Below are 20,726 nucleotides of genomic sequence, written 5' to 3'. Positions count from 1 at the left end.
CGTACTCTGGGGCCCTACAGTCCCCTTCGCGTGCCTTCTGTTGAAAAGCAGAAACTGATCTCAGAAACTCCTGGGGACTTGTCCAATCCGAAAATAGAAGGGCAGTTGTATTCTTGGTATTTGAAAAGGGGTTATCCAATGAGGCGGAGTTTGAGAGGGTTAGAGTCGAATGATTGATAATGCCGTCAACCAGTCAGGATTACTGTTTCTCTCGCCTCAGAAAAATCTTCATAATTCCGTCTCCGCCTGCATCTGTACATAGTAGCATAATAATTCATTTTTTTTTTAAATAAAATCAGTTGGTTTTGAAACTGAAGGTCTCAAAAGCGAAGATTAGCACTCCTCAAAATCTCATGATGGACAACTCGCAGCCCAGTACAGAACAAAAGTGCCCTTTTATCGAGGAGGCGTCACCCCTGGGCAAGCCAAACCGCTGCCCATTGGTCCTGTGGTTTCCATGATAGACGTCTCCCAGGCCAATGGCTTTCTTCACTGGAGGCGGGTCTTAATAGCGGGCCTATAGGAGTCTGCGTCGGCTCGGCCAATAGGGTCACGGCAGGGGGCGTGGCGGGAGGTTTGAAACAGCTTCGGTAGTTGAGGCTCGAGCTGCTGTGCACCCGAAGGTGGAGTGGGAGCCTGGTAAGTGGTTGGAATTAACTAGTGAATAAATTCGGCTGGCCCGGAATGAACCGCCTAGTCAGGTGCACCAGTCGTTCCCGCAGAGGCCTCTGGCCCAGCGGCCAAGAGGTTCCTCAGCTGGGAACTGGGAAGATCGGGTGGTCTGGAGTCCGAGGTCGGACTTGGTCGCGATGAGAACTGGGACCTGAGTAACTTCTCACAGGCATCCCCTCCTTGCCCCGGGCCGGGCCCTGCCCCACCCTATTCCTCCTGGTTGAGATGGGCTCAGCCAAGAGCGTCCCAGTCACTCCAGCGCGGCCTCCGCTGCACAACAAGCATCTGGCAAGAGTGGCAGACCCACGTTCACCTACGGCCGGCATCCTGCGCACTCCCATCCAGGTACTCGGGGCCGGGTGGGGGCCAGGCAGAGAAACTGTATGAATTCTTGGGCCTCTGCCTAATGTGATTCTAAGAGAGCCCCCACGCTGCCCCCACGCCCTTCCTTTGAGGCTTTATTTTCCACATTCTCATTTCACTAGGTAGGGTAGGTTGAATGTCTGAAGGCCATGGCAATTCCTGCCTGGAACATCGGCCAAAGGGTGGAGACTTGGGAGGGAAGGAGATTCAGGGCCCAGACTTTTCTAGCCTTTGATCTTGACAGGTGGAGAGCTCTCCACAGCCAAACCTATCAACAGGGGAGCAGCTGGAGGGTCCTAATCAGGCCCAGGGCTCAGATCCCCGCTCTCCTACCCTTGGCATTGCACGGACACCTATGAAGACTAGCAATGGAGGTAAGTGTTGGGCCCGGGGAATTCTGATAAGACTGTCAGCTAGCATCCTTGGGTGGGGCCAGTGAAGCAAGCCTCTCAGGGCTCCTCCTTAAAGGGGCCTCCATCCTCTTGCTTTAAGCACATCTTGCTCTTTTCCCTACACTTTGTTCCGTCACCTTGATTTCCCTCTTCCCAATTCCTCACACATCAGGACATGAATCCTAAGGCTCCTGTATCTTTTCCTCCTTGCTGAAGGATTTGTCTCACTCCACTTCTTCCCTCTAGAGCCTTGCCCAAGCCCATTGGTGAAACAGCTGAGTGAAGTACTTGAGACCGAAGCCCCCAGATCGAGCCTTCCCCCAGAGCCTGTTCTGCACCTAGAGGCACCTTCATCTTCTGAATTGGACTTGGCTCTGGGCATCCAGTTTTCTCTTGAGGACCAGACGCCACCTTGGAGTCAGACTGAGCCCCTCTCCAAGCAGGCGTTTTCTGAGGAGGAAACAGGACAGCCCTCAGAAACCCCTATGGCCAGCCAGGGCTCAGACAAGCCCTTGAGAGACGCCGAGACACCCCGATCTTCAGGTACAGAATCTAAGAGCAAGGTATACGGAAGAGAATTGGGATCATGTTCTGGGATAATGTCCATAGATAGTTTAAGAGGAATAAACTGTAAGCCCCTAATTTTAGCTCTTTGCTTTAACTCCTTACCCCCCTAGGTTCTAAGTGCAATAGACGGAAATCAAACAGCAAGGTACTAGGGAGATCTCCCCTCACCATCCTGCAGGACGACAACTCCCCCGGGTCTCTGACACCACGACAGGTAAAGGGAGAGAGGGTGAAAGCTATTACTAGGAAATCTGATGTAGAGCGTGGGATGCCCTTTTAGCTGATCTTCCATCTCCTGAACAACCTCTCCCCCTCCAACTTCCACTCTGCCTTTTGCAGGGTAAGCGACCTTCTCCCCTGAGTGAAAATGTTAGGGAACTAAAGGATGGGGCCATCCTGGGAACTGGACGACTTCTGAGAACTGGAGGACGAGCATGGGAACAAGGCCAGGACCATGACAAGGAAAACCAGCACTTTGCCTTGGTAGAGAACTAGGCTGTGCGCGGCCCCAGCGCTGAGCTCACCAGGGATCTAGTGATAGTCCGCGTCCTCTCACCCCTTCTTTCCCTGGGAGACTGGAAAGGTGCATTTTCTTTGACTCCACCCTAAACTACCAATTCTGGAACTGAGAGCTTTCTTGGGCTTTCCTTTTGTCTTATGTGTTTTTTGTATATTAAAGGAAGTAGTTTTAAATGATGTTAAGTGTTATACCTAAAGCTTGTACTAGGTCCTCCGTATATAAAAGGCAGCCTGGGGAGCTTATGTGCCCTGGCCTGAGTGCCCCGTACTACTACCTCCAAACCTCTTATATGCATCTTCCTTAAATTCTGGTGTTCCCCAGGGCTCTGTCCTTGGCTCTTTCCTCTCACTCTTCCTAGGTGTTCACTTCTGGGGATTAGCTACTAACTACCTATATTCTGGTAACTTCCAGGTCTCTCTATCTAATGCTGACTTTTATCCAGCTGCCCCACAGGCACTTCAACGTCAGTTTGTCTAAAGTTGAATTTGTGATCTCCCCCCAAAAGTTTATTTCTCATCCCCTTTTCTTTATCCCTGTGAATAACAGCATTATCCACCCAGTTGCCCAAACCCAAACCTTGGCCATCATTTTGAATCCTTCCCTCTTAATATTCCATACCTATGCACTTGGTCACTAAATCCTAGTGATTCTTTATCTTTAATCTCTTCCTCATCCCTCCCCTTTGTCCTATTGCTCTTATAAGTCTTGCCACCTGCCTCCTACCTGTTTCCTTCCATTCCCTTCTGTCTCCCCTCCCTCCATTTCATCAACCTACACTACTGCTAGGGCCGTCTTTCTGAGAAGCATAGCTGATCAAATTACTACTCTGCTCAAACTTTTTAATGGTTCCCATTGCCCTTAGGATCAATTCTAGACTGCAGCCTGGTATTCAAGGCCTTTTATAATCTGATTCCTTTTCAACATGACCCTCTTGTACAAACACACACATACGCACCATAGGCAGGCTGTAGTGAACTGCTGTGCACATGCTCCCAGCCACGTGGTGGATACCTTCTCTCCTGACCCAGCTCAGGTCTTCTCCACAAGGCTTGGGCTTCTGCCTCCACTCTACTTTCTGCCCACAAGCTGTCTGGTACCCAACCTTTATCACTGCGCCTATAATACTTTATTACTAAAGTGGGAAATGAATCCTTTTGGAACAGAAGTAGGATGGAAGCCAAACATCACAGATATACCAGGGATATTTATTTTATTGCAGGTGCTTTAGGAGAGAAAAAGAAGGTAGAAAAAGGAGAAAGCATGAAGGAGAAGGGGGCCAGGACTTTGGTGGTGCCAGAGCCATAGTCACGGGGCTATACCCTGGGCCACCCCAAGTCTGGACAAAGGTAGTAGTTCTAAGGGAGGAATCCTAGGGCCTAGGGCCTTATACTGGAAGACTACTGGGCCTGCCAAGGGCTGGGAGGGTTCAGCTGTCCTTCTCTTTATGGGAGAAGCTGTTAGGACTATGGAGAGGGGAGGCAATGGGAGGAGATGGGGCCATTCTCTGCCCCTATGTCCCTGATGCTGCCTCCCAAAGGCACAACCCCCATGTTCCCCACTGTCCTCAAAGGAGAAAGCTTACTGGGAATGGCAGAGGAGCTAGGGTGTAGAGGAGAAAGCCTTTAAAGGAATTTTAAAGAAATTGGGCATGGGAGGAGGCAGCTGAGTGTCTTCATGGCCTCCAGCCTCCTCAGTTCCAGATTTTGAGGAAGCTGTCCCAGGAACCAGTGGCCACCGCCATCCCATCAGCTGTGACCCCCAGGCAGCTGACCCTGTTGTCATGGCCAGAGAGGATGCCTGAGGAAAAGGGAGAGGAGTCAGCCTGTCTCCTTGTGCTGATTTGGCAGGAAGCGTGTGTGCACACACAGGAATCCTAGGTAAGGTAGCAGGGCTTGACTCTGCAGCCCCTGGTGGAGACTGGAAGACTAAAAGAGGATTAGCCCTAAGCAATGGTGTTCTCTTGAGGCCAATCTCTCTGTCAACAACATGAAGTGGGGAGGGAGGGAAAGGTTGGAAATGTCCGTGTGCTATGAGAACAGCAGGGAGCACCTTGATGAGTGCTGGAAAATGGGGATGGTAACCCCGTCACGTTGTTCCTTTGCTTCCAAATGAAGAGACTGAGCCCAAAAAGAAGTGACTTGCGCAAGGGCACTCAGAAAGGAAGCCACAAAATTAGAATTTGGATCCTGACTCTAGCCTGTGTTAACTTCATTCAGCACCTGGCCTCTCCCAAGAGAAGAGGCCACACTATCTGATTCAACTTCACACCAGGCTGGTCCTAGATAAGCCCCTAGGCTGGGGTCAGGGCCTCAGGTAATTCTGCATGTTGATTCTATTCATTGCCTAGTTCCATGAGCCTGCCCTTTCCTTCAGCAGATGCCCCTGAAAGCCAGACCTGACTGAACATTCAAGGTCCTCAGATCTGGAGATAACCTGCGGGAGCTCCTTTGGCATCGGGTGGGAGAGAAGTACACCTTAGAGCAACTTTTCTTTGAGAGAAGATGGTCCTACACTGAGAACCAAGAGGGACTGGATTCTAGGGGTAGAGCTCAGAGGTATCTAGTAATTAGGGAACGGCAATAAGAGGATCCCCACAAGGGGAGCTGGCCGGAGGGTCCTTTCAGTTGAGGTGACAGTAGAGGGGTGCTGGCCCTTACCCACACGCTCGCCCTTCATGGAGTCCCAGACATTGCAGTTGAAGTCATCATAGCCTGCGAAGAGCAGGCGGCCGCTGAGAGAGAAGGCCACAGACGTGATGCCACAGATGATGCTGTCGTGGGAGTAGGCAGTCAGCTCCTGGTCTGCCCGCAGGTCAAACAGACGGCAGGACGCATCGTCCGAGCCAGTGCAGATGGCCTCTCCATTGGGGAAGAACTGAGGGCACAGGTGGCAAGAGGGTCAGGACTCAGACCTGGGCAGCTGCTGCCTCACCTGCCTTCTGCCTGGCTCTTGCCCTGGTAGCGCCAGGGCAGGCAGTTTTGCTGAGCCCTCCCTGCCTGACCCTTCCCTGGCCTGCAGTGGGAAATGGCTGCAGCATCACTCTGCAGGGCTGACATTTATCATGCATCAGCTGCACACCGGTGGCTCCCCTATACCCTTCGCTTGCTCCTCATGACAGTGTTACCGGCATACATTATTCCCACAAGGCTGAGGGAGGGCAGACAGCTTGCTCAGAGTCACGTGGCCAGAAAGGCGGAGGTTGTCCCAGACTCTTCCAACTACAGTCGGCTGGATCAGAGTGTGTAGGAGCAGGGCCACGTACAAATGCATAACCTGAATCTCATCACGAGGAAATGTCAGATCAACTCAAATACAAAGTCGACAGAAAATTGGTTTGTACTCTTCAAAAATGTCAATGTCATAAAAGACAAAGAATGGTAGGAAAACAGTTCCAGTTTAAAGGAAATCAAGATGTGGCCAAAAAATGCAATACATGTTCCTGGCAGAAAAAAAAACCACACAAAACACACTGCTATTAAGGACACTTTTGAGATAGTTGGTGAGATGTGAATATAAACTGTAGACTATAGTACTGTGTCAATATTAAATTTCCTGGTTTTAAGAATTACACTGTAGGGGCAGCCAGATGGCTCAGTTGGTTACAGCGCGAGCTCTGAACACCAGGATTGCCGGTTCGATTCCCACATGGGCCAGTGAGCTGCACCCTCCACAACTAGATTGAAGATAACAAGCTGCTGCTGAGCTGCCGGAGGGGTGGCCGGGTGGCCGATGACTCATTTGGTTAGAGTGCAAGCTCTCAACAAGGTTGCCAGTTTAATTTCTGCATGGGATGGTGGGCTGTGCCCCCTGCAACTAAAATTGAAAATGGTGACTGGACTTAGAGCTGAACTGTGCCCTCTACAACTAGATTGAAGGACCACTACTTGGAGTTGATGGGCCCTGGAAAACCCCCCTGTTCCCCAATATTCCCCAATAAAAATATTTAAAAAAAAAAAAAACAGAAAACATTGAGATCTTTAAAAAAAATTACACTGTAGCTATGTAAGAGAATAGCCTTATTTTTAGGAAATATACACTTAAGTATTTAAGGGGTAAAGTGTCATGATGTCTGCAATTTACTCTCAAAAGACCCAAGGAAAAAAATATCAACAAAATGTATATCTACATCGAAGTGTATGTGTTTAGCCATCCCTCCATACATCTAGCCATCCCTCCATCCCTCCCTCTACAGAGAAAGAATGATAAAGCAAATGTGATAAAACGTTAATAGTGAATGGGTAAAGGGTAGATGGGAATCTTTTCGTTACTCTAACAACTTTTCTGTTAGGTGAAATTATTTCAAAGTGGAAAGTTAAGAAGAAATGGGTGGAGAGCTCTGGGAGAGGTAAAGGATGTGTGTGTTGGAGGGTGGGGTGAGATGGTCCTGGGAGTTAGAACACAGAGGGGACTCACACAGATAGCATTGATGTCCGACTCATGGCCAGTGAAAGTCTGCCTGCAGGTCCCCTCCCGCACATCCCAGAGCTTGGCGCTGGCATCACAGGCCCCCGAAATGAAGAATTTGAAGTCAGGAGACACAGCCAGGCTCATGCAGTCCCCCGTGTGTCCCACAAACACAGTCTTCTGCTGCCCGGTCTCAATATCCCACAGAGCACTGCCGGATGAGGAGAGGCTGTCACACAGAAAGGCCAGGACAGAACTGCCTCTGGAGCCCAGCACCCAGCACTCACCACGTGGTGTCCCCTGAGCTGGTCACAATGTTGTTGTCGTCTAGGAAGCGGCAGCAGGAGAGATAACCTGGGGGTGGTTAGGACAGTGCCCTCATTGCCGAGGCACAACCGACCAGGCCAGGGGCTTCCCAGGGCCCCTCGGAACAGAATTGGAAGAAAGGGTTTCTCACCTGTGTGAGCAGAGAGCTCCCTGCTGACCTTGACATTGCCCTCACGGGATTTGAGGCTGTAGATGGAACACATGTTGTCCAGCCCCCCACATGCCACAAAGTTCCCTGACGGGGCATAGGCACAGGTCATAACCCAGGAGGAGCGCAGCGGGATGGCATGCACCTGCAGGAGGGCAGGGTGGGCAGAGGAAGGACCTGGGCTGAGCTCCCAAGTGGGGAGGGCAGGTGGACAGGCATAAAGCCCCCAAGGAAGGACGGGATGATGGGGGGATGGAGGCAGGGCTGGTACCTTATTGGTGGAGTAGGTGTCCCACACAATCAGCTTCCCATCTTGCGAGGCACTTACCAGCAGCCTAGGAAGAGGACACCCCATGTCACCCAAGCCTCTCCTTCCTGCTGCCCCTCCCCTCCGGGCACCTCTCAAGCCTCACTTGGAATCAGTGGCCCAGTGCATGGCATAGATCTTGGCCAGGTGTCCCCTTAATGTCCGCCGCGTCCGCATCTGGACTCGTCCCACGACCTCTAGGCCAGATACCAGCTGCCAAAAAGGGGGCATTAGAAATCAGGTGAGCATGGTACATGCCCAGAGGTCAGTGTCCCAGCCACCAATCTGTACAAGTTTCAGTTCCATGCCAGGCTGAAAGGCCCCAGCCTTAGAGAAATAAGTCCCTGCCCTGGAGTGGCTTAGGTTGATGTGGGAGACAGCCACATGCATGGCCAGTGGCACGTTGTTAAGTGTTTAACAACCACCTCTCCAATGGGGAATGAGGGAGAATGGAGAGAGGAGGGAGGGTGATTTCTATGCTGTAATTCTCCCACCATAACCAATTTCAAGATGCCAACGTAGTCAGCGAACACGAACTTGGGAAGAGATTCATTCAATCATTCCAACACCCTAGGAGCCTGCAATTTACTCTCTGCCGCATGGCCAATTCTTTAACTTGGTACCTAAGGTATCACCATGACCTTGAAGTCCTGAAATTTGTGATCCTATGTGCCTTAAACTCTATCCAGCTTCTAGACTTAGGCTGAGGCTCCAGGACCAATAGACTTCACTTGCCATTTCCCTGCTTTGTTATATTGGACAAGTTACAAATTATTCTCTGAGCCTATTTTCTCATCTATCAAATGTTTATAGCACCTACCTTATAGGGTTGTCATTAAAATTAAATGGAATTATGTATTTAAGCAACTTAGCCCCAATGTCTAGCTCATGGTGTTAGGAAATGCTTACTCTTATTACTAGATATTTAATGCCATCTAAGATGCCACCAACACTAAGAAGCACCATTCTTCTATGTATCACTAAGAAAAATGCTGCCAATTTTCATTGTAAGACATCATCTAGTGTTTGATGCATCTTGATTTCAGAAATGTCAAAATATGAAAAAATGTGCATCTCAGAATTAATGAAGTACAGCATTAGACAAGTAGTAACTGTAGGGTCTCTAGGGCTTAGTGATTTACACCCTGCGAGGTGAGAGGGTGTAATCACTCTTGTTTTACAGACAAGGATAAAGACAGCATCTTGTCCTTAACTGCCAGTATGGTGCCTCCAATATGGTGCCTGGTCCAGAAAAGGTCTCACTGTTTGTTGAAATAATGCCATTCCTCATTCTAAGGACATGCTGTACTAAAGCTTGGGCTGGTCAGGGAGCTCCCCTCCCCTCCTCTCCCCTCAGACCCTGCCTCGGGGCACAGGAGTCTCACCTCTGCCAGAGTAATGTCAGCACAGGCTTTCCTGGCATCCTGGGGGAAAAGCAGACATCAGGATAGGGAAGGAAGGTGGCGGGTTCATGGGCCTCTGAGGCAGGTGGGCTTGGGGCTGTGCAATTTGGGGACATCTCAAATATGAGATCCAATTTCAGAAAGTCTCTGGTCACTTCCAGGTCAGGGGTCTCTAAGGTGTCACTCAAGAGCAAACCCAGCCTCCTTCCCCCCAGGCCACACTTCCTCATGTCCCCAGTTCCAAGTTTTCTGGGGTCCCCAGAGGAAAGGTTCTGGGGTTACTGCAATCTGCTTCTTGAGCTGCTCCGCTTCCTGCCGCAGCTGCTCCATCTCCCCCATGGCTGACAGGTTGAGGGGTAGTTCCAGCTCCTGCCAGGAACATGAGATAGATGTAGGGGGCTCCCCAGCAGGCCATGCTTCTGTCCTTCACACCCCGCATCACACTTGCCATGAGGGCTGGAGCTCACTCCAAGCAACAGGGAAATGACTAGGTGGACTGCACCGCCCCCCCCACTAGCCCCTCCAAGTTTGGTGTCCTGTGCAGCCAGCCCCAGCGCTGCCCGAGCCCTCCCTGCAGACCCCAACCCCAGAACACGGAACCAGGCCAGCTCCCTCTTACTTGGACTTTGACTGGACCTCTCACAGGTTTCCAGCTCTGATTCCCAGGCGTCTCCTCACTCCCTCAGCTGCGAGGCCAGCCTGTCACCTGCCCCGGCTCTGCTGCCAGAGGAGCTGGCCTGGCCTGGCCCCACTCTGGGGAGGGCGGGGGAGAGGGCACTGACAGGGAAGGGTAGGACCAATGAAATCAGCTGGCAGGGGAGGGGGAAGGGGACAGGGAGAGAGGTGTGTGGCTTCCAGAGACTTGGGCCCAGCCTGGGGGAGGGGAAGGAGCAGGAGTGTGGGGCTATAGAGAAGCAGCCCCCAACAAGCCCTAGGAGAAGGAGGGGTAGAAGGGGTGCTTCCCTGCTAGGTCTCTCTGCAGGCAGAGAAGAGCCTCAGGCCCCATGGGATTAGAACAAAGCTGTGAGGATTAAGGGTTGGGGTTTGGGAGCCATAGCCACTATAGCTGCAGCACCCCCTCAGGCCCCGGCCCCCACCAATGGCGATGATCTTGGCGGTCAGGGCTTACCTAGCAACCGGTCCAATAGCCAGAATAGGAGGGTGAGAGACGGCCCATAGTCAATACCCAAAACTGTCCCTTAGCTCAGGATGGTGGGGGAAGAGGGTTCTGGTGAATACAGGGAGATTAGAAGAGACTGATCTGGATAATCCTTCTTCCCAACAAACCCCAACCAGCTGCCCCCGGGTCTGATCCTGGGAGAGGGGGGAACGGAGGGAGGGGAGGTACGGGCCTGCCCCTACCCTGGATGGAGAAAGCACTGTAAGTGGCGGGCAACCCAATCTCCCGCTCCCATCTGGGCTTTGGCCCACTTCTTGCCCCCATGACTCACGGAGTCCTGCTGGAGCTGTGAAGGCAGGAATCAGAAGGCTCAGGCTGCCCTAAGTCTTGGCCAAGCTCAGAGGGAAGATAGGGCTTAGAGTTGGAGGCCCAAGGAGCAGCTGTCAGGGGTTTGGGTTCATTTGCATGAGGGGAGCAGGTGGCTGAGATTTCCCTGACAAATCACAGGCTCCAGTGGCCCTGCCTCTGGGAGGCCAGAAGACACCTGTCTCCTCCCAGGCCAGCCATAGCCACTCCCACCTCCAACCGCCACAGAAACGGACACACTTGACAGGCCCTGGCTGAGGGATCTTCTCATCCTTTATTGACAGGCTGGGAGAAGGCAGTGGGGTTATTATTCTTCCCTCATCCTCCTCATTTGAAGCAGTCAGATCCTACCCCCTGCCATTTCTTTCCAGGGAGGCATCATGTCTTCTGTCAGTCCTAGGGCCAGAGGTCCATCAGCTGGGGCCAAGCCTGGCTCCCCAGACCTGGTGAGCTCTAGGCTGGTCTGTGCAGTGTCCTCTGAGACCAGGTTTGGATGGCCCTTGTGATCCCCAAAATAGTAGGGATACAGGGACAGAGAGCTCACTGTTCTGCTTCTGTCACATGGGAGCTTCTTGTGGGCCCTGGCATCAAGGCAGCCCTTTATAAGTCAAGTGGCCACATCCCCAAGGAGCTGGCTAGCCCCTCACAGCTCCTCTCGGACCCGAGGCGGTTTCTCAGATTTGTCCTGGACCCGCTGAAGTCTGTGGCTGGGAGGCTCTGGGGAAGGGTCTCTGCTGGGCATTTCTTTCTCCTCTTCCTCGTCCTCCTTTTCCTCTGGCTCCTGCAGCAGCTCTTTGGCTTCTGTCCACTCCTGGGAGGTGGGAGGTCGGTCTGGCCCAATACCCTGCATCCACCCTGCCCCAAGGACCCTCCCTGAGTCATCTCAGCTCCTGCCCCTCACCCATCAGCCTGCCCACGCTTCACACACTAGGAGAGACATCACTTCCTATTCCTGCTCCTCCTCACCTGCTCCTTGTGCTCAGATGCCCATGTGTGCCACAATGCCAGGGCACAGCGCCGGCCCCGCGTCACGGCCCACACACCATGGGGATTCTCCCCACCAGAGCTGAAGGCCACAAGGCGCCCGCAGCGAGGACGAACCTGAGCCTAAGGGATGAGGGCAGGTTCAGCTCTAAGGACAGACCCTCAGAGAACTTGGCCCTGACTGTCAGAACAGGATGGGGCAGGGGGCACTGAAAGGTCAGCTCTCTTGTCCATCATTTCCCACTCCTTAATTCAGGGACCATCTTGGGGGAAATAGGAAATTGGCCTCCATTTGGGAAACACAAATGCCAGACTGAAGACAGAAGATTTAGAGCCAAAGGGAGAAGGTGCCTCCATCAAGGGTTTTCTGTTGGTTCCACTCCCCACCCCAACCCCATGCCTTGACTTTTCCTGTCTATCCTTTGAACTGGGTGTAAAGCAATCTAAGGAAATGAGCTCAGGACCAGACTCTCGATACTGGGGATAAGGATCTTGGGCACAGTTTTCTACCCCAAGTAGGGCTTGGGTTATAGGTAGCTGATGGTGATAAGCAGAGAAGGAGGAGTTGGTTAAGACAGAGCAATAGACAATGAGAAATCACTGCTCCTCTCCTCCTACCCAATTCTAACCCCTAATTTCTACCTGGAATAGGGACTTTGGGTCCTGTGCTCACCCACCCTTTTTTAGGAGATGAGGCAAACACTGAAGGCAGGGTCTGGAGGGGCCACTTTGAGATCTCCTAGTCAACCTCTGCTAGGAGAGCCCCTGAACAAGCGATGGAGAGGGCTGGGGAGGCCAGGAAAGGAAAGGGTTAAGGTGGCCCCAGCCATTTCCCTGCATTTGCCTCTGGGAACCTTCTGTTTTGAATCCTGAGCCTACAGCTGGACTCCTTGTCCCAACCCCTACCCCACCCCACCCCCCACTTACCCTGACAGTAAGGGCGTTGGGCTCTGTGAAGAACAAGTCTCCACCCTGGAAGTCATCGTTGAGGTAGAGGAGTCCACTGGGAGAAGAAGACAGGAGGCAGTAAGATCCCAACCCAGGCCCACCTACCTGACCTCTGGAGGGGCTGCCCACCTATAATCTCGATAGGTATAGGCTGGGGGCTCCCGCCAGCACTCTCCGGTGTCAGGGTCCAGGATGCAATTGTCGGCATGCACTGGATGACTCAGGTCCATGCGCTGCTCTTGCTCCCCTAGGAAGCAAAGCGTCCTGGTGAATGCCTCTGTGCCCCCATGCCCACCCACCACCATCCACACCCACGCTGCAGCTCGGGAGTCACAGCTGGGCAGAGAGGCCAGGCCTCCACCTGGGAAAGGGAGTCAGAGTCTCTCAGGAGTGAGGATGACTCCACACAGTTTGGGGATGCTGAGGGTGTGCAGTACCCCATAGGGGCCCGAGGTTGGGGAGGAGCAGTAGGGGCTTGACGGCTACCTTCGATGGCACTTCGGCACACCAGGTGGGTGAAAGAGAGATGCAGGGGCCTTTCCGGGGAGAAGTAGGCCTGAGTCAAGGTCCGCACACGTTCGCTCACCTCCAGAAGCAGCTTAGCGCCCTGAGCGCCCACAGCCCCAGCCCGGGCCAACTGTAGGCAGTGGAATGAAGGGCAAGAGAGGAGGGAGGCAATGGAAGGGTGAGTTTGGAGTCTCTCAGCAGCCAGTTCTGTCCATCAGTCCCAACTGGCTCCATGACAATATCCCAGGCCCTCAGGTCTCAGAACAACCCCCTCCTCAACCCTGGGCAGAGCACTCAAGGACTCTCAATCCTAGGAGAGCCCCTCCACAGAAGCCCAAGCCCAGGTATCCAGCCTCCTGCGTGCCCTCTTCTTCATCAGACCAGGCCATGGGTGCCTCCTCTCTCACCTGTGCAGCCTTGAGCACCGTGAGCCCATCGAAGTGTTCGTGGGGGGTGTGAGGGGAGCGGCGGCCCCGATAGCCAGACCTGGCTCCAGCCTCAGCTGCATCCTAAATAGGGAGGGAGTTGACTGTAGCCTTTGGCCCTGGGCTGTCTCCCACCTCACTGCCCACAGGGTTACAAGACCTTCCCTCCAACCCTCCCATTTCCTGGAACAGAGTTCTCTGGTGGCTCCTTTTCATGAGCTACTGCCCTTCCTCAGAGAATGACTATCTTCATGTCTATATTGTCACTCTCTGGTAAAGATATGGAATCCCACTTGCTGAGGGGCCTGTGTACAGAACTCTGGAGAATGTTCTACAGTGGGGAAAGAACCTCTGAGGGTATAAGGACAGCAGGAAAAGGGGTGCAGGAAGGGCTTGATCATTCATCACTGATGAGCCAAGAATAGAGGAGTCCTTCTGGAAACAGGACCCCAGCAGGAAGTTTGATAGGCCAGGTCCAACTGAGGTAGGTATCTCTCTCTGACATCTTCCCACTTGACACACTCTTGGAGAATGTGAGAACCCTTGATGCATTGTCCTAATAACACAACCACCTACACGACCGTTATCACCCGGGGCTCTCCTGGTATTTGGATGTGCCTGTCCTGACACCTATTCTTCTGTCTGCTTTTTGAAACTCAGTTAAAGTATCACTACTTAGTTACCCCATATATAAACCTCATCTGTGAGAGGCCACCATGTGACCCAAGCCATCTAAACTTCTATTCTTGTATTAATTCATTCAATAAATTTGTACTGAGCACCTACTATGTTCCAGGCACTGTTCTAGGCACTAGGGACAAAACTGTGAACATGAAAAGGTCCCTGCTTTGATGGGGTTTATATTTTCAGATAATACATAAACAAACCGTGAGCCCATCGAAGTGTTCATCGAACCAGATCAATTCAGATAAGTGTCATGAAAAAAATAAAAACAGGGCTACAACCTTGAGAACGCCCAGGCAAGGGCTAGAGGACAGCTAATTGACGAGGTGACAATCTGAGTTGAAATCAAATGATATAAAAGAGCCACTTAAATATCTGAGAGAAAAAAATGTTCCAGCCAGTAGAAACAGCACGTGCAAAGGTCCTGAGGCCAGAATGAGTTTAATAAAGGTCTGATACTTGGGAGTTACCCTTGATGCAATTCTTTCATAATCTTCCACACAGATTTAGTTCTTAACTTCTCCACCTTTGATTTTCTAAATATTTCTCACCTGTCCCCCTCTCTTCACTTCCTTGAAATAAGGACACTTTTGCATCACCCCAGGGTCTCCCCCTTACTTTCCTCTCTCATTGTATTCTCCACATTACCACTAGAGGGATCTACCAGTCGTACAGTATGCTGTACAGTATGCTGGTGACTCCAGACTCTACACTTGGAGGTTCTACAGGAACACGAAAGTCAACCCCTCCTAAATCCTTCAATAAGCCGTCCACCATCTACAAATAAAGTCCAAACTCCTTGGTAGGGTACAGAAGGCCCTTCACCATCTCTCCTGTGCCTCTACTTCTGGGTCTCTGTCCTATATCACCTCTGGATAACATACAGCCTGATGATAATAGTGACAGCTAATACTGAGCACTTTCTATACTCTTCTAAGACCTAATTATGCTCTAATTCATTTAATCCTCACAATGACCCTATGACAAAACCACTGTATTTAGCCCATTTTATAGATGAGGAAACTAGGCTCAGAGATGTCAAAAAACATTGCCCAAGGTCACACAGGTAGTCATTGGTAGGGCTGACCCATGCTCTTAACCCCTGTGCTCCACTACAATTCCCAGAATATCCTCATAGCCTGCCTCTCCTCCCCTTCTCTGCCTGGTTAACTCATCCTTAAGATTGACCTCAAATGCTACCCCCCACCCAAAACTTCGAGGACTTTGCATTTTGGAGCTTCTATTTGGAGGAGGACATACTTCTTTTATCAAACTTACTACCCACTCTAATAATGTGTCTCCACATCTGATTCCTTCTTTCTACAGTGAGTTCCCAAATGCAGGATCTGTGTTCATCTACCTCTCCCTGAAATCTAGACGCTTCGAGTATACAGCAGGTACTCAAACAGTGTGTGTTCAAGGAACACTAGCCTAGAATGAGGACTGAAGCTTCATAAAATGGCAGACTCAACCTGGTGAATATGGATCATTCAACCCCAAACTAGGATGGGACGTAATGGATGGGAAAAGAAGCCTGTGTGTCCGCTGAGCCATCCACCAGCCAATAATGAAACTCCAAAGAATCCTCACCTGCATACTCACACTTCTTTTTATGTCTTTATGATTTTTTTTGTTTTGTCCTTCCTGTAAATTTCTAGCAAAATTCCTTTGTGAAGAATGTCCACCCCACACCCTCTAAGTTGAGAGAAAAAGGAATTTGCCCACAGCAGTAAGGCAGTGGTAAGTCCCCTCTGGAGAATCAGAGAGGGCAGTCCAGGCCAAGAGCAAGGGAGCAGGCAGCTGTGCCTAAGGGTCCCTTACTAGCCAACTATGCCACTTAACTCATCGGTCTTCTTACCTTGGCTAGCTGCAGCAGCACCCCACACTCAGCTGGGGTGAGCAGACCATCCAGCACTGCTCGCTCAGACCCATTCAGCTGTCTCGCATCCTGGGTCAGGGTTACTCCCTCCAGGAGGAGGACATCTGCAGGGGAAGGGGCAAGTCCGAGGGGATTGAGGGCCCCTAAATGAAGGCCCAGCAGTAGCCCCAGCTATCAGGCCCTGTCTCCTGCTCTCCCAGGAACTTACCCTTCCAGTCAGTCAAGGGCTTCGGCTGTGGAGGCTCCTGGTCCCAAGGCCGCTGCTCTTGATCCTCTCTCAGGGGTGAGAGAAATGCTCAGTGGATGCACTGACCAGTCCAGATTCATCTTCCCCAGCCCAGCCTCCCAGGACCCTGTCTGTCACCTTCCAGCTCAGGCCCTTCCCACCACAGGCATCTCCTACCTGAGCTTTTCTCTAAGCCTCTCCGGGATGAAAGCTGTTGGGGTCCAGGGATCCTGAACAGTCAAGAAAAGCACCATCACCCACTAAGTCCAGCCCTAAACCCTGACGTTAGACTAAACTACCACATTAAGGTTCTCCTATTTCCACAGGGCAAGGTAGAGGTGGCAAAACCCCTGGGAGCTGGACCAAACTCTGTAATAATATAACAACAACAAAACAAAAACAACTCACGGAGCACTATTTGACAGGTGCTATTCTTAGCACTTTATGCATAGAAGTGGGATGGAAAGAAGTGGAGTTACTCACAGGATCCTTGAAGCTGGTCCCCAGGTGCTCCATGGCATAGTAGAGTTGTCTCTTCTCCCCCAGGGATCGAAGGACATATTGCCGGATGTCCTGAGGTGGGGTGGACAGCAGGTGGTAAGACAAGGAGAAGTTAAGTGGGGCAGGGAAGTAAAGGCTGAAGGACAGCAGGGTAGCCCCAGATTCTGGAGAACAGTCTACACGCCGCTGAAACACTTCACTGCGCCTCCCTCTCCATTCAACTTTCCTCCCTCAGCAGCTTCAAGTAATCTGGGCTCAAAGTGGAGGAGGAGTGTGTGCACAGGGTAGAAGCAGGTAGGGGTGAGTTTCAGGGAACAGGGATAGACTGGTGCGTGAACTAAGAAGTCCAGTCTGAAGTGGGGAGCAGGGGGTGGAGACAAGTCAATACTGGACTTGGGGTTGCCTCTGGTGACCACCGTGTTCCCCCGAAAATAAAACCTAGCCAGACAATCAGCTCTAATGAGTCTTTTGGAGCAAAAATTAATATAAGACCCGGTATTATCATATCATATATCATATCATATCATATCATATCATATCATATCATATCATAGACCTGCTCTTATTTTATAGTAATATATTAATATATTATATTAAATTTAAAAATCTTATATTAATTTTTGTTCCTAAAGATGCATTAGAGTTCATTGTCCAGCTAGGTCTTATTTTTGGGGAAACACAGTAGAGTGTTTAAGCCAGAATGGGGGGCAGGATCCAGGTTACTGCAGATATATTTTTTTATTTAGGGCTACCTCACAGGCTAAGTGTGTGGGGGGGTTTACCTCTCTTGGCCCAATGCCAGGTCTTGGCTCCCCCAGCTGGGCCTGGTACTGGTTCAGAGCTTCTTTGGCTGCCTCATCCTCCGGGTAGAACAACAGGACACTCAGGACATTTTCCATAGCCTGGGACAAATTCCCCACTGGAGATAGAGCAATAGGGTAGGATGGGGCACACAGACCGAGAACAGCCATGTTCCCTGGGCAGAGGCAGTGATGACAGGTAGGACAGAGGCAGAGCCAGAAAAGGTTTTCTCCCAATGGCAACCAACTCCAAAGACCCCATCCTCCTGGCAAACGTGCTCCTCCAGTGTTTCTTTCTACAGCTTCCTCAAACATACATGAGCTGAATGGGCAGAGTTCAAAGAGGAGGTAGAGGAGAGAAAACAAAGGAAAGTGAGAAGCAGCAAAGACAGAGGAGCCCTGTGACCCATCTCCTGAGCTTTCCACAATGATGCCACAGGAAAGCAAGTTAGAGTCCTCTGGAAGTGATGGTCCCCTTGAAGCCCTAACCAACAATAGATCCGGAGACAGATGGGAGGGATGGAGAGACAGGGCTCAAGATACCATTAGAAACAAAACTTCACTTTCCATGTTTCCAACCCATCACCCCCCCCAGATCTGACCCTTCCCCAACTGACCCTGAGCATGGGCCTCATGCAGCCGCCTCAGCTGGCTGGGAAGGAAGTCAGGGACAGGGAAGCTGCGTCCAGGCCTTGTAGCTGTGTCTCCTACACAGCGCTGCCGGCACTGCAGGACCCGAATCCAGTGCCCTGCAGAGGACACACATGAGCCATTCAGCTTGTCATGCTCCTCCCCCTGGCACCAGGAACCAGCCAACCTCCCAGCTCCTTACCTGCAATGGCCTCATAGAGGCCCCCCTGGTTCCCAGTTCCTTCCTCCTCCTCTTCGTCTCTTTGCTGCTCCTCAGGCCCCTCACAGCCAGCCCGGCAGCTCTCCATCTGGGCCAGGCTCTCCTTCAGGGCTTCCTCGAGCCTGGGCAGTGCCAGTCCTGCCTCCTGGCGCCCCAGTAGTTCCAGACCCGAGTCATAGGCTGCCTGTTGGAGAGGAGAGTGGTCAGTCACCTGAGATCCTGGGGGAGGGGTTGCCAAACAAGACTGGGAGATGAAAAGAGGAGGAAGGGTGTTAGCCTTATTTGGGGCATGGACTCCAGGTCCCACTTCACTTTGGGGAAGACAGGAGCGGGCCTCAGAATCAGAATGGTAGAGCATGGGAATTCAGTGCTCCTCAGGAAGAAAACTAAGTCCCAGAGAAGGACTCTCCATCCAGGGTCACTGAGGACAGTAACCATATCTCCTGATGCCCAAGATACACAGGGCCACAGTCCAGGAAGTCCTGTGTATCCTGCTAGTGAATGGCTGGGGGTGGGGCAGGGGTCGTGCTGAGGGTCTCACCCAGTGTGGGGGTGTCTCCAGGTCCCGGAAGCTCTGCTGCCGAATCCCAGACATCCGTCTATACTTAGCCATGTCCTCCCGCATCTGCAGGTGCTTGGGGTTTGCTATAAAGAAGGTGTGAGCTGCAGCTGCTGCCAGGTCCAACTTCTTCAGCTGAGAAGCAGGAAAGAAGAGGAAGTCAATGCCCTGAGGTGATGGCACTGACTTCCTCTGTCAGACTTCTGCCCCTCCCCAGCCTCCCCACCTGAGACACACACCTGGGACTGCCCCAGGGCCTTCTGGAAGACTTGTCAGTCTGAACTGCCCACCTCCCAACCTCCAGAGCCCCTAGACACCACTATATTGGGACTCTCAGGAGTCTGGCAGCTAAGGAAAGGGGGTCTGAAGACTTTGCAGTCAGTGGGATATGGGCAGAGGAGCCTCAGTTTGAGAGACAAGGTGGAAGTGATAACTAAGTGAGGTGGTATGTGGGGGAGACCTGAGTGACCAGCAAAACCCGCAGGTCTCTAGGACCCTGAGCTTAGGTGAGCGACCAGCACCCACCGCACACACACAGCCACGTAGACAACAGCTACCGTCCTAGTAGCTGCGCAGTGTCCACTGTCCTCCCACCCCACTCCCTGACACCCGGCTCTCCGCCTGACCCCACTGCTCTTAACTTCCCTAAGCTCGGTGCTGCCCCAAGCAAAGGTTCACTGAACTCCTTCTCCACACTTCCCGTCTAGCAGTGGGCTTCACGTCTACCCCCTCCGCTTCATCCCAAGGAAGTCACAGTAAGACCGACTAAGATTTCAGGCCCCTTCCCTCCATTTTCGATCTACTTCCACCCCGCTTCACGACCCACCTCCGCCCCATTCCAACTTTGCTCGAACTCTCCCTTAGGCTGTCCTTCTGCGACTTCAGTGGATACTGGATGCAATTTTGGAAGGACCTACTCATAAGGAGAGGTCCGTTGACCGCCCCTCCACAGCCCTACCCGAGCCCGGGCGCTGGCATCCCGCCCTCTCCTGGGGAGCGCAAGTAGGACAGCGACGTGGGTCGGAGCAAACCCCGCAATCGGCCCCGGCGGCTGGCGCACCTGGTAGTAGGCCCTCTGCAGGTAGTTGTAGGGCTCCCGGCCGCGGAAGGCGTCCCGCAGCGCGCTCCCCACGCGGAGCCGCGCCGCGCCCCCGGGGCCCAGCCTCCGCGCCGCGCAGTGGCTCAAACATTCCGCGCGGCGCAGCGCTGCGCGGAGTAACAGCGGCTCCCAGGCCCCGGGCGCCAGGCGGGGCCGGGAATCAGGCCCTGGAACGTCGAGGGGCGCGGCGGGGAGAGCGGCCCCCGGCTCCGCGGTACAACGCACCCCGCAGTCCCGCCGCATGCGGCCCAGCTCAGCCTGGCTCCGCAGCGCCTCCCGCAGCAGCGCCACCGCCGACGCCCAGGCCCCCGCCGCGTAGGCGCGCAGTCCGTCAGCGTAGAGCAAGTCGGGGGCCTGGGGGTATGCTCCCGGGGAGAGCGCGGCCAGGCCAGGGGGCTCCGGAGTGCCGGGGGGAGGCAACAGCAGCAGGAGCAGCAGCAAGTGCAGGAGCCGGAGCATTGTGCCCGAACCGCCGGCGGCTGCCGAAGGGAAATGAGGGAGCAGAGAGGGAGAGAGGAAAGGGGGCAGGGAGAGGGAGGAGAAAGGAAGGAGAGATGAAGAGGAGGAAGGACAGGAAGGGAGAAGGAATGAATGAGCGGGGCCAAAGAGAGCTGATGGGGCCGAGACCCAACCCTACGAGAGGCCAATATGAGAGAAAAGTCGGGAGCCTGGCAG

The 20,726-nt window shown here is 52.7% G+C and overlaps 3 protein-coding genes across 7 annotated transcripts; 1 reads left to right on the top strand and 2 right to left on the bottom strand.

Moving 5' to 3' along the window:
- The first annotated feature begins 302 nt into the window (after positions 1-302).
- CDCA3 (cell division cycle associated 3) lies at positions 303-2,689 on the top strand. The gene is made up of 5 exons (XM_081061155.1): positions 303-1,017; positions 1,280-1,409; positions 1,674-1,970; positions 2,105-2,208; positions 2,334-2,689. Exons 1-5 carry the CDS (start codon positions 898-900, stop codon positions 2,487-2,489), a joined length of 807 nt encoding a protein of 268 aa, XP_080917281.1. The 5' UTR covers positions 303-897; the 3' UTR covers positions 2,490-2,689.
- Positions 2,690-3,704: 1,015 nt separating this feature from the next.
- Positions 3,705-9,850, bottom strand: GNB3 (G protein subunit beta 3). 2 transcript variants are annotated; one of them, XM_081061130.1, is made up of 10 exons: positions 9,723-9,850; positions 9,386-9,472; positions 9,086-9,124; positions 7,807-7,913; positions 7,665-7,728; positions 7,376-7,538; positions 7,206-7,272; positions 6,928-7,129; positions 5,172-5,388; positions 3,705-4,311 (listed from the first exon to the last, which is right to left on the bottom strand). In XM_081061130.1, the coding sequence occupies exons 2-10, from the start codon at positions 9,440-9,442 to the stop codon at positions 4,205-4,207; spliced, it is 1,023 nt and encodes a 340-aa protein (XP_080917256.1). In that variant the 5' UTR covers positions 9,443-9,472; positions 9,723-9,850; the 3' UTR covers positions 3,705-4,204. The 2 variants fall into 2 exon arrangements, with proteins under 2 accessions (XP_080917256.1, XP_080917257.1); XM_081061131.1 differs by lacking the exons at positions 9,386-9,472; positions 9,723-9,850 and having other exon boundaries at positions 3,709-4,311; positions 6,928-7,147; positions 9,086-9,176.
- Positions 9,851-10,841: 991 nt separating this feature from the next.
- Positions 10,842-20,600, bottom strand: LOC308502800 (prolyl 3-hydroxylase 3). Of its 4 annotated transcripts, none has more exons than XM_081061108.1 (15): positions 20,013-20,598; positions 18,935-19,087; positions 18,376-18,577; positions 18,161-18,292; positions 17,526-17,662; positions 16,726-16,815; positions 16,420-16,472; positions 16,225-16,292; positions 15,996-16,120; positions 13,436-13,537; positions 13,008-13,158; positions 12,651-12,768; positions 12,501-12,576; positions 11,556-11,696; positions 10,842-11,400 (listed from the first exon to the last, which is right to left on the bottom strand). In XM_081061108.1, the coding sequence occupies exons 1-15, from the start codon at positions 20,508-20,510 to the stop codon at positions 11,233-11,235; spliced, it is 2,214 nt and encodes a 737-aa protein (XP_080917234.1). In that variant the 5' UTR covers positions 20,511-20,598; the 3' UTR covers positions 10,842-11,232. The 4 variants fall into 4 exon arrangements, with proteins under 4 accessions (XP_080917234.1, XP_080917236.1, XP_080917233.1 ...); XM_081061110.1 differs by having other exon boundaries at positions 20,277-20,596; XM_081061107.1 differs by having other exon boundaries at positions 11,057-11,444; positions 20,013-20,600.
- Positions 20,601-20,726: the final 126 nt, after the last annotated feature.

Source organism: Rhinolophus hipposideros, assembly GCF_964194185.1.
Source record: "Rhinolophus hipposideros genome assembly, chromosome: 9".
NCBI lineage: Eukaryota > Metazoa > Chordata > Mammalia > Chiroptera > Rhinolophidae > Rhinolophus > Rhinolophus hipposideros.
The sequence above is the reverse complement of the archived record's forward strand: the minus strand, read 5'-3'. Positions and strand labels throughout refer to the sequence as shown.

Bases quoted from the DNA above. Each gene is read 5' to 3' on its own strand.
- GNB3 (XM_081061130.1), bottom strand. From the start codon at position 9,442: ATGGGGGAGATGGAGCAGCTGCGGCAGGAAGCGGAGCAGCTCAAGAAG. The intron at 7,729-7,806 runs GTGAGGCTTGAG...TCCTCTTCCTAG, and splicing joins CACTGGGCCACTGATTCCAA to GCTGCTGGTAAGTGCCTCGC. The intron at 7,539-7,664 runs GTACCAGCCCTG...GCCCTCCTGCAG, and splicing joins ACACCTACTCCACCAATAAG to GTGCATGCCATCCCGCTGCG.
- LOC308502800 (XM_081061107.1), bottom strand. From the start codon at position 20,510: ATGCTCCGGCTCCTGCACTTGCTGCTGCTCCTGCTGCTGTTGCCTCCC. The intron at 18,293-18,375 runs GTAAGGAGCTGG...TGTCCTCTGCAG, and splicing joins CCTCTATGAGGCCATTGCAG to GGCACTGGATTCGGGTCCTG. The intron at 12,577-12,650 runs GTGGGCAGCCCC...TTCTTCTCCCAG, and splicing joins TATACCTATCGAGATTATAG to TGGACTCCTCTACCTCAACG.
- CDCA3 (XM_081061155.1), top strand. From the start codon at position 898: ATGGGCTCAGCCAAGAGCGTCCCAGTCACTCCAGCGCGGCCTCCGCTG. The intron at 1,018-1,279 runs GTACTCGGGGCC...TGATCTTGACAG, and splicing joins TCCTGCGCACTCCCATCCAG to GTGGAGAGCTCTCCACAGCC. The intron at 1,410-1,673 runs GTAAGTGTTGGG...TCTTCCCTCTAG, and splicing joins TATGAAGACTAGCAATGGAG to AGCCTTGCCCAAGCCCATTG.